Source organism: Gopherus flavomarginatus, chromosome 2, assembly GCF_025201925.1.
Source record: "Gopherus flavomarginatus isolate rGopFla2 chromosome 2, rGopFla2.mat.asm, whole genome shotgun sequence".
Lineage (NCBI taxonomy): Eukaryota > Metazoa > Chordata > Testudines > Testudinidae > Gopherus > Gopherus flavomarginatus.
The window spans coordinates 166,049,424-166,062,417 of NC_066618.1; the positions used below are offsets into that span (position 1 = coordinate 166,049,424).

At 49.8% G+C, this 12,994-nt stretch overlaps 1 protein-coding gene across 1 annotated transcript; it reads right to left on the bottom strand.

The window, feature by feature from the left end:
- Positions 1–861: 861 nt before the first annotated feature.
- STAR (steroidogenic acute regulatory protein) lies at positions 862–11,016 on the bottom strand. Its single transcript, XM_050940258.1, has 8 exons — positions 10,923–11,016; positions 7,266–7,454; positions 5,814–5,927; positions 5,302–5,429; positions 5,051–5,209; positions 4,093–4,277; positions 2,427–2,520; positions 862–2,067 (listed from the first exon to the last, which is right to left on the bottom strand). Exons 2-8 carry the CDS (start codon positions 7,327–7,329, stop codon positions 1,951–1,953), a joined length of 861 nt encoding a protein of 286 aa, XP_050796215.1. The 5' UTR covers positions 7,330–7,454; positions 10,923–11,016; the 3' UTR covers positions 862–1,950.
- Positions 11,017–12,994: the final 1,978 nt, after the last annotated feature.

The following is a 12,994-nucleotide window of genomic DNA, read 5'->3' on the forward strand; positions in this document are numbered from 1 at the left end:
AGGTTTGTGTTATGCTCTTAGCTTGAACCCCTTTGCTCCAGGCTGCAGGCATTGTAGGAAACAGCGCAGAATCCTTACCTTAAGGCTATGTGTAGGAGTCAGTGTACATGTCCACTTAGTCCCAAGAACTGGGCAGTGAGTTTAAATGCAGGGGCTATTCACTAGAACTGTGCCCACCTGATGTAAGTTAAGGTTTGACTTGCAGAGACCAACAGCTGTAAGCTACTTTTCAGGTCTTATGGCCCTAAAAGGTTTATTTTGTTGTGGGTAGGTGTAGAGAGCACAAGCTGAGTTATGCTTGAAAGCCTGGCCCCTGGAATTTAATCTTACGTTGTACAGCCTCACCAATTTATCTAAATTAGTTAATCTAGTGCCTGTAAAACACTAGACACACACTCCTCCAGAATAAGGTAAGTGTTGATATAAATCGCAGTGGCTTGTCTCAATATATATTCTGCTACAAGTCTCCTCTTCCCACTCTCAGGTTTCTTACAGATAACACTACTAATAGAGAGTAAGGATTTTTATGAAGCTGTTACATTTGCACTCTGTAGTCTAGATAAAGAGAGCCAGTCAAGACTTTTAATCTTTTTCAGCTATATATTTTAAAAGTATCTTACATCACATTGGATTATTTAAACTAAGTCAGTACATTAGGCTACTGCAGAATTACATTGCAAATATTTTAGTGTTCTGCATAGCAACAGTCCTATCAGCAGGGCCCAGGAATTGGTTGGTTCTAGGGAAGTCAAGCATTGCTTTATACTACAAGGTCAGACAAGCATTGTTTAAGATTTCCCTAGTGGATAAGGAACCCCCACCCCCAAAATAAACTTGCTTAGAGCTCCCTGGTCACTGAGAATAAATATTAAATAGTCCATTATGCATGTCTATACAAGAAAAATAAATACCTGCAAACTGACTTTATAAATTCACTTTCTACAGCTGAGTGCAAACCTAATGCTGGCGTATTGGGTTCTTAAGTAGAAGTGTAAGCTTACAAAGCTGCACTGTCCTACTCTGACTTGATTTCTCATAAGACACTTTATACAGTTAGACACTATCCAGCCTATTAAAACCCAAGACAAGTTACAGAGCCCGCTCTGAAAGGGGGTGGGGGGAATAAGTACATGCTTACTGCCTCAGATACTGTGATCCAGTTGTACCCAACAGACCAGGCTACTTAGTTACATCCTTCGCTGACTGAAAAGAGCAACAACCTAACTTAACGTTAGCACATTTAAATGAAACCGAAAGCTAGCTTGGTATAAATTGGCAAATCTCCCTTTGCGCTAACACTTCAATAATAGGATCTGCCCAAGGATGGATTTTTGGATATTGCAAGATGCCTCGAGCTATATATTAAACCTGTAACTCACTTCTGATCTTAAGGCTAAAGAGTGTGTTCCTGTACAGCACATTATTGTAAGTACCTAGGAGGGAGATAGAAGTGGAAGCTGAGGGTTAAGCTGGAGCTCTCGCTGAGTGTCCTACTCTTTGCCTTGAAGTCAAGGCCCCTGTTTGACCAGAAGTAGTTTCGCTGTGAAACTATCAAAAGCTGTTGCAGAGCACACAGCCAGCAACACTGAATCCTACTACATGTAATTACACAGAGCACTAGTCTTTTCAGTCAGTCACTTAAACATACTTTCTGGGGGATTTTGAAGGGGTTGCCTACACCAACAGATCTGATATGTTCAGCTAAGAAGGGAGCCCAGCTGGGTGGTGGTTGGAGGCCTAAGTGCCCATTGTTGAACTCATTGTAGCATTAAAAACCTGAACCCATTCATTTACCCAAAAAAAAAGCTCCAAAGCATCTCTCAGATAACACACTACACAGGATAATCAGCTCCAAGGCAAAATCTAAACATCAGGTAGGCTTCTGGCTGTCCCTGAAGCTGCAAATGCCACTGAAGGTTAATAGTTCTTTAGGGTGCAGCAGCAACTGCTTCAGCAGCTGACAGCAATTGGAGTGGTGGTGGTAGCCAAACGCTTGCGGAGGTGGTTGGCAAAGTCTACCTGGGTCTGGGAGAGTACTTGGTTGATGATTGTCTTAGGCAGCCAGCCCTGAAAAAGAAGAGAGCAGGAGTGTGTTAAAGTGGAGGTACTTCCTGGGCCTAAGGAGTAGGGGGTTGGAGGGAGTCAATCTTGCACTTTAGGTTGCAATGAGATTGGCAAGTGCGTTTGGATAAAACATGAACCACTCCTTTCTGGTTGGAAAGAGCTGGAATTTCCAATGAAGATGAAATGGTTTTCACCTGACCCACAGTGGGAATTACTTGAGTCAGGAGAATTTCATTTCAAGTAGTTAAACTGCTCCTCATAATTTCTTAAGCTTAGACAATGTTCAACTACCCCCTTCCTAAGGAGTCTGCCTGAGAGGACTCATTTATACTGTTTGAATGCAGTTCACCATGTGCACTTACCTTTAGGTCAATGCTGAGTAGCCAAGTTAACTTGGTCTGTGAAGGATTTTCAGCCAGTGGACGGAGAACCATACAGGTAGGACCATTCTCAGCTCTGGAGAAGGGCAGGAAGACATTGCATTAGGAAACCAGGGACAATGATTTACCATCCAAATGTGTGTGTGACAGTCAGTTTTAAAGGCAGGAGGGTGGCAATACCTCACCTCTCAGGCCAACAGGTGCAGCAGACACTATTCTCAGGCTGGAGTTTGGTACAGAGCACCAGAAGATGTTTCTGGGGAAAGGCTGCAGCATGCTCCCAGCAGCCAGAAATTTCCCCTGGCACAGTCACTGCTATCCAGGTACTGTCTTTGTTCCGGTGGGACTTAGCCAGTAGTCCTTCTGCTGATTTAAGTCTCTCTAGCCCTTGATCCCAATTTTTTTTTTAAATTCAGGTTAAATAAAGGATTTTGAAGAATAAATCTGCTTAACGGAGGTGTAAAATCAGTCTTGCAATGAGTGCATGTGCCAAGCCTGGTTGCTAGGCTGAGAGGGAAGGGACTAGTTGTTACTAGTGAATAGCATGGTGGTAGCAAGCAGGGGGTGTGGGGGGCGGGAGGTGCAGTCCATGCTCCTTCATGGAGTTAGTAGAGTGTAGAAATAAGGGTGCATTTACTAGACACCTGATGGGAGAGGAAGGAGGGACAGTACCAGTCAAAAGAGGGGAGGGGAAGTTTAGAGTCCTGCCTATTTTACACATTTGAGTCTTTCTTGGTAATGGGAATGAGATACCAGATCAATTCCCTGCCATGGTGGCACCTCTATTTCTGCTGCTGAAGACTGAAATGCTGTAGGGCTTTGAGCTTAGTAAAGGGACAGCTAGGTGAAATTTAATGGCATGTACTATGCAGGAGGTCAGACTAGATGATCTAAGAGTCTCTTCTGGCTTTAAACTCTACAAAGTGAAGAGCCTCCTGTTCCATGGCATTTAAGACTAGGAGGTCCCAGGAGATGGTCTATGGTACATAGGAGAGCGGGCTAGAGCACCATCCAGATACCAGTACAGTAGAACCCCCTTTAGCTGGCCTAAGTGGGATTAACCAGAGAATGGGAAATGCAGGGCTGGCTAGTGGCCATAGGAGAGATGGCCAGCTTTTCACCCTTGAGTCCTGGTTGTTAGGTGAATGCCACGAGCCAGTTAAGGGAGAAATGGGCTATTAGAGACTACAGGCTTTCAGTTCCTGGGGAGAAACTGAGGTGTGATCACTGCCTGAGCCCCAGCGATGGCAGGGAATTTCTAATGATACAAGGTAACAGCTCAGGCAAATTTGAAGTGTATAAAATAGGCAGGACTCCAAACTTTAACATACTCACCACTGTTACAGCCCTCCTCCCACACCAGGGTGGTAAGAGGAGGCTCTGTGTGTTGGTAGCTCCCAGAGCTGGCAGACATACATGTGCTAGCTCCATTTGAGCTGTTACTTCCAAATAGCAGCAAGGCCTTGGCCTCTTGGGTTAGCCACCCCCCTACAATCCCACTCGACCCCCAGCTCTGGACTCAGGCAGCTGCAACCACACTGCTGTGTGCACCCGAGCTGGGAATGGCACTTCCCTTTCCTGGCTGTCCAACTACCGCTGCTCTAGCTCAAGGGTTGTAAAGCAAGATAACAGCTGGAGGGCTCCCTACCTTATAAATCCCTTCTGTTCTGGCATCGCGCCGTAGCTTGTGGCCATCCCTGCCAGGACACACGTAGAGCCCCGTCTTCTAGAACACCGCACGCTGACAAAGTCCCGTGGTCCCACCACATTGCCAGGCGTGGCCGCAGCAGTCTCATGAGTGATCACAGTGTCTTTCCCAATCTTCTGGAGAATCTGGACAGTGACAGTTATGCAACGTTAAGCAAAGCCAGCATAACATGGCTGGTTACGCAACCATTCCATTTACTAGCCCGTGGGTTGTGGTGTATCTCTCTCAGTTACTGTGTCTGTGACACACTTACCTCTGGGGCTCCCTGTACTAGGAATCTTGCAAGGCATTTAATAAAGTTCTGTACCTTCCTCCCCCCAGCCCCAGACTGCTGTGGCTACCTCGTTGGCTGCGTAGTCCCACGACTCTGAGGGAGGCTGTGTTACAGATAGGGAAATGGATTTCAGTACTCTAGGAGCAGGTTGTGCTGTGTGGGAGAATGTTTAACCTAGTGTGAGATATGGCTGTCAGTCAGGCAGTAGGCCAGCACTGTTACCACTTCAGTGTATAAACCACACCCACCCACTTGCAATAGGATTCCATAACCTCCACCTGGAAACACAGGCTGCAGAGATAAAGAAATGGACTTCTGCCATTTGCTGACACCTTGTGGCGATTGCCAAACAAGCTCCATATCAGCTGCAAAGCAGGGCCAAGATAACAGCCGAAGCTTGGAGCTGGCATTCAAAGGCTGGAACGCCCTTCAGCCTAGCTGTATTTACCCCTTTGGGCACATTAGATGTTTCTCTCTAAAATATATAGTAGAAAAACCCTTTATTTTACTGCTTAATCATAAAGGCCCCTCTTCAGCAAACCATGTGCTTAAGTCCTTGGCTGAATTGAGGCCAAAGCAAGCAGTCCTCCCTCTTTGGAGGATGAATGCAGTTGAGTCTCTCACCTTGATTTCCTTGATGGTTGGATTCCAATCTCCCATCTGCTCCATTCTTTCCACCAGCTCATCATACACAGAGTTCAAGGGCTGGTCCACAACCACCTCTAGCCGGAATACCTTCCCAACGTCTGGGAGCATCTTGCTCAGCACTTTGTCCCCATTTCCCTAAAGAAGTCAAAGCCCTGAAGAGTTAGTATTCCCAGTAGGTTCAGTTAAGAAAGGACAAGTTAGAAACCACCATAAGTCAGAAATCCTACCACTACGGTCTCAGTTTTCCAGCCATCCTGGTCCCCGAGGATGCTGAGCGATTTCTGAAGGGCTTCCTCTCCCTGTTTAATGTAGGACATCTCCACTTCACTGAAGGGCTTCTCCTCCAACCTGGAGCCTGAAAGGGGTTGGAGTAGAGGGTTTTACTGGGGCATTTATGCAGTGCTGTTTGCAGCTCTATCCTCTCAATGAATCACCATTGCATTGCATAGGACAGAATAACTTAGCTGAAGTAAGTAATCTTTCCAGTCCAGCACCAGTGTGGGTGGGCTTAGGAGTGATGCTGGTTTCCTGCTATCTTTCTGTATTTATATTTTGCAGAATAGGCTGTGCATTTCTATATGCATCAACAGGTCTGAGTCTGTATCACAGCTGCAGCCTCTTAAAGGACTTGGGCCCCAGTCCTGCTCCACTGGAGGCAGGTGCAAGACTATCAGGCTTGAATGGTGCAGGATCACCCACTTTGCTTGTCACTGGACATTTGGCAGACTGTGGTACTTACTGAGTAAGGAGCTCCTCCTGCGAACTTGGTTGATCCATTTACTGGGACCAGGGCCAGCAAAGGCGAGTTTATTCAGTTCCTGGCTGATGGCAACAAGCGCCTGCCTTCTCAAGCCTTGAAATGAGAGGGTAAGATTGAAATGAAAAGAGCTATGAACTTCACAGTTTACTTTTCATGCTTCACTATTTGTGACCCTGCCTGAAGATAAAGCTGTTCCTGTTCAATTGCCTCCTATCAGGCCCACGCTGATTTTTCTTTTAATTTTATTTACCTTCCATCATCACCGGCTGTGTCAGTACATCTACAGAAACAGGATTTATCATCATCCACACACGGCTGAAGCAGCGGCATGTGTATACAGCAGCTACCTTTGATTTGCTTTGGATTTCTGAAGAGTGGTGCTCTTTAAAAAAAATTCATTTAGGCCCTTCCTCAATAGAGTAACAATTGTATTTGGAGACCATACGTGGAGCCTAGGATGTGCAAAACACAGGGAATGAGGACTAGCCACATCCCAGGGGCAGCTTAGAATCTAGCAGTTCACAACATCGGAAAATTCACCTTACACTGGGACTTGAAGCTGTTTTAGAAACTCTGCCTATGCTCCTACTTTTCCAGTTATACAGCATGCTGGGATTGGAGAGCTGTGCACGCCACTATGTGCAACACCACACCAAGCAGAAGAGTGGCAGACTTCTTCCAAACCTGCAGAATGACTTTTGCCAAAGAAATGGTCTTTGGCATAAACCTGGTGCGATGTGTAATCTAGACCTCAGCCTGGTCCCTAGTCCAGCGGAAACCAAGTATGTAAGAAGAGTATGTTGGAAGTTTCTCTTGCTCTCTCTCTCTCCACAGTTTGGAAAAGAGGGCAGATTATCCACTCCAATTGCTGGGAATCTAAGTCCTTTTCATGTGAGCTCTTCAAGGCAGGAAGCATGTTTTATTTGTACATAGGTACATTTATGGCATTATAGACAACCTCCCTGGAAACACAGACTGTTTTGCATTCAGAAACAGGCATACTCTTCCCCCTGTCGAGCTAGAAAGAGTCTTCTGACAGCAAAAGGGAGAGACAAATAGATTTTAAGGCCAGCTGAGACCACTGGGGACATGGGACAGGCTTTTAGCTCCAAGGGAAGGGTGACAATTTACACCAGCTAAGGGTCTGAGCTGCGTAACACACAGCAGAGAATTCCCCCAGTGATCCCTGCTGGCAAGCAGGGCATAAAGCAGGGGTGCCTCTGGTTGCCCAGTGCTTGGGGCAAACAGGGGTCGCAGACAGAGTACCCGTACTAGCAATAAACATCACTGCTAAGGAGCAGGAAATGAGGCACTTTGAATCTGACAGTCAAATCCACAGCAATGGGGCCTTCAAGCCAGCCAGTCCCTCCCCTCCCTAGCCCAGCTCCTGAGGCAGCTGCTGCCCCAGTGACAGCTGCACATCCCCCTCACCGGTCATGTTGCGCAGATGCCTGTAGGAGATCCCGGCGCACAGTTTGAAAGTTGCTGGCAGCATTTTTCCTTTTCTGGTCTCAGCTCAGGCTACCAGCGTCAGAGTCTCCGGGGCTGCCTCTGCTGGACTAGTGTTTCTCTGCTGCAGCTCTCCCCACTCGCAGCCTTAAATACTCCAGCTGAAGGATGCTGGTTAGTCAGCAGAGAGATAAGAAAAGACATCACTTACCCAGGCCTGCTGGGGGCCAAGGCCAAACCCTTTTCATGCATCTGTCATGTGGGCAGCGTTACAAGAGGCAAAGCTGATTAAGGGAACAAGCCTATCCTCTCTTGGCTACATTAACCCTCTGCAGCCAACCAGATGCTCTCTCTCCAGAGCAACGTGTGAGCACAGTTAGCCGGACCTAGTCCCAAACCAAAGGCTGCCAGCAGGCCAGTGCTTGGAGTTCTTGTTGAACCATAACACCAATTCCCAGGCGCGTAGCCTAGCGCCACCCGAATGCAGGCATCCAGCACACGCTGAGAGCGGCCATCTCCTATGGAGGGATCAGACAGTGCAGTGATAATTAGACATGGTCACCACGGCTTAGACACTGCCGTTCACCCCAGGCAGGGGTCCTCCCCCCAATGATTGGACAGCCAGGCCCCAGAGAGTGCTGTCCATTGCCCTGGATCAGTGCAGCAGGTTGCAGGGAAGGCACAGGATGGCTCACGGGGTCGGCAAGGGAAGCTGCCTTCACCTAGGACAGGGTTCCCATTTGGAGAGTTGCTCACAGGCACTGGCTGGCTATTGTAGAGGGGCTTGGGAGTGCCAGGCTAGGGTAACTGAATGGAGCACCAGCGCTTTAAGGAACGAATTGCATGGATTTGCAAACAAAGACCGAGTTGTAACAGGCAGGGCTGGTGGACATGTCCTTTAACTTAGAAAACATGATCTTTAAAAAGGAGGGGGTGAGGGGGGTAGAGATGCAGCCTCAGGAAGCCAGTGGAGTCACTAGCCTTGGGCAGAGCATTAGGAAAATAGAGACCCTGTGTGCTGCTCATCCCCGGGCCAGCCGCGTGCACCCCTTACAAGGGGCATATCCCATGATGAGGGCTGTTCTGGCAGGACAGCCGCTGGGGATTCAGTCTGGATGCTGGGCGTGAAAGAATCCAACCCCTGGAGCGTTAGCAGGAGCAGACCTGGCTGAGGAAAGATGCCACTGGGGGGCTGTATAGGCAGCAGTCCCACCTGTGTGAGCGAGGATGGGGGAAAGTAGGTTGGAACTATTCGTAGGGCTACACAGCCATCTCTGAGCATGGGGCCACCCCATTACGTACATCCCTGCACTCTCAGAAGCCCCTCACCCCCCCCCCCCCAGTGCCTTGAGTGGTCTTCTGAACTCAGCCGCCCCCAGAGCCTCCTGGGAGTGAACAGAACCATTGGCTTTAGGGGAGGGGAACCCATTGCTTCCTCCATCCCTTAGGTGTGTCACTGACCAAACCTGGCCCTGGGGTATCAGCATGCCCCCATCTGAAGCTGGTCAGGGTGGAAGACAGGAATCTACACAGCTACCTAATACAGCTTCCTTACACAGCGAGTGTTAGGGACAGCGCTCTTCCCCCTCCCCCTCCCTCACCCCAACCCCAGGAGCCTGGGCCCATGCTGGCTAGCTGCTGGAACCTCCAAGCATGTGCTTCGCCTGGCAGAGCAATGGGCATTCTCCCGGCACATTGGTGGGGTGGGAGGAGAGGGGGACACAGTCTGCCCCTCGAGATGGAGAAGGCTGTCTGGCTCCCAGCTCATCCACTCCCCAGGGCGCAGTGCAGGATTCGAACCCTACAGGACATGTACTAACTGAAGCAGTCTTAATGAACAGCAGCAGCATTTGGCTTTGATGTGCCCTTTCGTCCATAGAGCTCAAAGAGAGGTGGTCAGTACCATCATCCTATTTTACAGAGGAGGAAAGTGAGGCACACAGGGGGACGTGCTCAATAATCCAATTGCTGGGAGATGAATCACTGAGGGTGATTAACCAGGGGAACAGTTTGCCAAGGGACGTGGTGGATTCTCCATTCCTGACCATAGAGATTTGCTCTAGGAATGATTTTGGGGAGGGTCTCCAGCCTGTGTTACACTGGAGGCCTGACTAGTTGATCCCAGCAGTCCCTTCCGGCCTGGAAATCTCTGAATGTACCAGGTTACCTGGCAGGGCAGGGGACAGAGCCCAGGTCTCCCCAGAGGCACTGCTCTGCAGTGCAGTACAGATGCAGTCATTCGAGGCAAGGGGAAGTCCCGCTACACTGAGGTTTTCAAAAAGCCTGTGTTCGCCGGGCCAATATCTCCTTCAGAGGTTGGATTATCTCCCAGCAGAGTGGGCAAACTGACAGCGAAACGATAACACTCAAGGATGGGATGACATTTCCCAGATGAGTTACAGCCAGAGAGACAAAGGCTCAGAAGAGCCAGTGAATCACCAGCTGCTTCCTTTGACGTCAGCGTTCGTACCCTTGTGCGGGGAGCCTGACCTTCCACTTGATGTTGCAAGAATGGAGGAGGCACGAAGGCAGCCCCCTCTGTACCATTAACCCCACAGTCCGGCCTCAAAGCCAACACAGAGGGGCTGGGAAAAGGGGGCAGGGGAGGGGTGTGGCCAGGGCACTGGGCTGGGACTCAGGAAAATAGGGCTCTGTTCCCCAGACCTGCTGGGCAACTCCCCCATTTTCCCTCTGACCCTTTGTCTTGTGAGCTCTTTGAGGCAGGGACTGTCCCCAATTATGACCCCGAGCAGCACCCAACATGGGGTTCCAGCCTCTCCATGCTACCACAATACAAACAACTGCTACTACTGAGAGCAAGAACATGTGCGTCATCTGCCAGCAGCCTCCAGTTCCTCGACCTGACACAGCTCGAGCTGCTGGGCCGTAATAGGTTCCAGCCAGGGCAGCATCCCAGCTCAGAAGCCTGCAGCTGGCCCAGGCGTGAGCGTAGGCCTCGGGCAAGGGTAAAGTCAGGTGCCAGTTCCACACGTGGGAAACGTTTCTCTCTGGCAGATCAATTTAAAAACCAAGCCGCTGCTGTGGGACACTGCTCGGGCCGTGGAATGGGCTCAGGGGAGATGGGCAAGCAGGCAGGTGAATTTCAGACACAGCCATGGGGCTATCATGTCACCGATTCACCCACCCCTCCCAGCAGGGTGTGTGACTAGCTATTTTACCTCCACCCCCGTCCTCACCCTGGCTAGCGCATGCTAAATCGTGCTGTGATTGTGTGCCTGAAGGCCAATGCATAGAAACAAACAAACAGCCTTTTCTGTCATGCTAGATAAGAGATATCGAGCATTTAAGTGAGTAATAAAATCAATTAGCTAGAGCTGCCTGGTAGGATTAGGATAAAGTGTTTTAATACAGACAGATAAACTATCAGTCCTGGCTGCAAATTACACAACAGGCAACAACTGAAGCACAGCCTGGAGCTGGCTTTCCTCACAACACGGGTTGATTACAGGCCCCCGCCATGCTCGGCTCCAATCAAACATCTCTGAGCAAAAAGGTTTGGGGTGAAAAGTGGCTTTTCAAACAATAGGGAGATTTGTGTATGTTTTCCAATCCCCCTCTCCTGCATACAGAGAAAAGGGTCTTTTTCTCTTTCAAAGTATTTGCACAGAAAAGACTCACCATGTTGTGATGCAACCACAGAGCAGAAAGGTTCCAGGTCTGAGCACGACAGAGATCTATACGTACAGTGACCAGATAAAGTCAGCAACAGTCCCTGGAAGGAAAAACCAGTATGTAAGAAGGTCACATTTCACTCAGGAAGATTTTTTTCCCCCCATTCCAAATATCGAAGACTCACCTCAGACGTATTGCTTGTCTGGTTCTTTGTTTTGTTTAGAGCGGGTAGAAACATGCAGGGGGAAAAGTGCAATTTTTTGGTGAAAATTAAGAATTTTTTCAAATTAAAAAAAGTTTCCAGCCAGCTCTTTTAGTGCCAGCTCTTTGCTGGAATTCACAGCTCAGCTGACAACACAGGCACAGGAGCAAAAGCTGGAATGACGGGATGAATCCCTTGATAAATTGCTCTGTTCTGTTCAGTCCCTCTAATACATCTGGCACCTGCCACTGTCAGAAGACAGGACCCTGGGCTAGATGGACCTTTGGTCTGACCCAGTAGGGCCACTCTTATGTTCTCTGCCATTTGCAGGAGTTTGAAAGATTTTCCAACAGAACCAGGATGACAAAGCCCATGCCAGGCATCTATCTGGCATGGTGGTAGGCACCCACCACCGTGCCAGACACCTCCCAAGCAGCCCTGAGTTCAGCCTGGCAGCCCCTGGCAGGCAGGGCAGCATCGCCCCAGTTGACCTAGGAGGAATGGACACACACTCTATTCCCAAGCTGGACTAGAGACGGGCACTCGGCTTAGACCAGCTTTCCCAACGCCTCCCCCTACGGGGATCAAGCCCGTCCCTGGTGGTGGCCACAACAGAGGCTAGTCTAGCCTGAGAGAAGCTGAACCAGACCCGAGTGCAGCTCTGCATGCTGACCAGCACTGGCTGGCAGCACCCCCTCTCCAGAGTTAGCTTGCAGGTGGACAATGCTGCTACTGACCCTGCCTCAGCTCCTCCCAGAGCAGACAGATCATATTCGGTTACTTTAACTCTGGCAAAAGCCATCCAACACCCAGCTCCAGCTGTACTGGGGAAAGCCAGTGTGTGAGAGCATGCCTCCAGACACAGGGCTGCCCACCACTGCCCCTGGAAATAGATGCCAGTAGAGAACACCCCCACCCCCAGAGCACGGTTCTCTTAGCATGGCTGGTCTATGGTTAGTCGGTTGATAACAGGGTTTGTTTTGCAGCCACACATTGGTCCCAGTACTGTACTCTGCCCCACCCCAGCCACTGGCTGTTGTGCACCTGGACAGCTCTATCTGCAAACCCGAAGGACAGTGCCGTAGGCTCTGTATTAGTGGGACAGCCAGCTGGCCGCCCGCATTGCAGCTGGTAGATAAAAAGAGTCTAAATGCGATTGTTCGCGTCACATCTTTCACAAGAACCACGTCCCCAGAACTCCAGAGCTGGATGCAGAGCTGCAGATAAACAGCAGTGGGACAGAAAGTCTAGGCATGGCCAGGAGAACAGCAGTGTTTGCAGGGGACAGTCTCTCCATGTGCCCAGGCACAGGGAGCAGACCACTGTGCCAATGGGTAATGAGGAACCATCCCAGATAGGGGAACCCTGAACCCTTCAAGCTCCATTTTCCCCAGAGGTGGTGGTCGGACTAGGTAGCCCAGAGCCCCTGTGGTTGTGCAGCCTATATTTATCCACACAAAGCAGTCGCTCCTGAAGGCAAGGCCTCGGTCCAAGGACATGGTTTTGTTTTGAAAAGTGTCCAAAACCAAACCCACCCCCAAGAGCTCAGGATAGAGCCACCTCTGCAGTTCCTGGTCCCAGACGCTAGTGTCAGTTGTAAGACCAGAAGGGATGATGGGCTGGCCCCACATGTGACATGCCGGAGAGTGCCTGCAGCAGAGGGATTGCGAGACAGAGGTGCTGTCTGAATGGGACAGGCCGTCTCACTGCACCAACAGCCACCGATTTCAAATCCATGCTCTCGCCTCCCAAAGCGGAGTGCGCCTGGGTCTCGGAGGGGCAGTGTTTGGATTCCCGGAGCCTGAGGCTTCAGCCAGACCTTCCGGGTAGAACAGTTGAGCCCTGGGAAGCTGACCATAGTGACAGGTTCCATTTT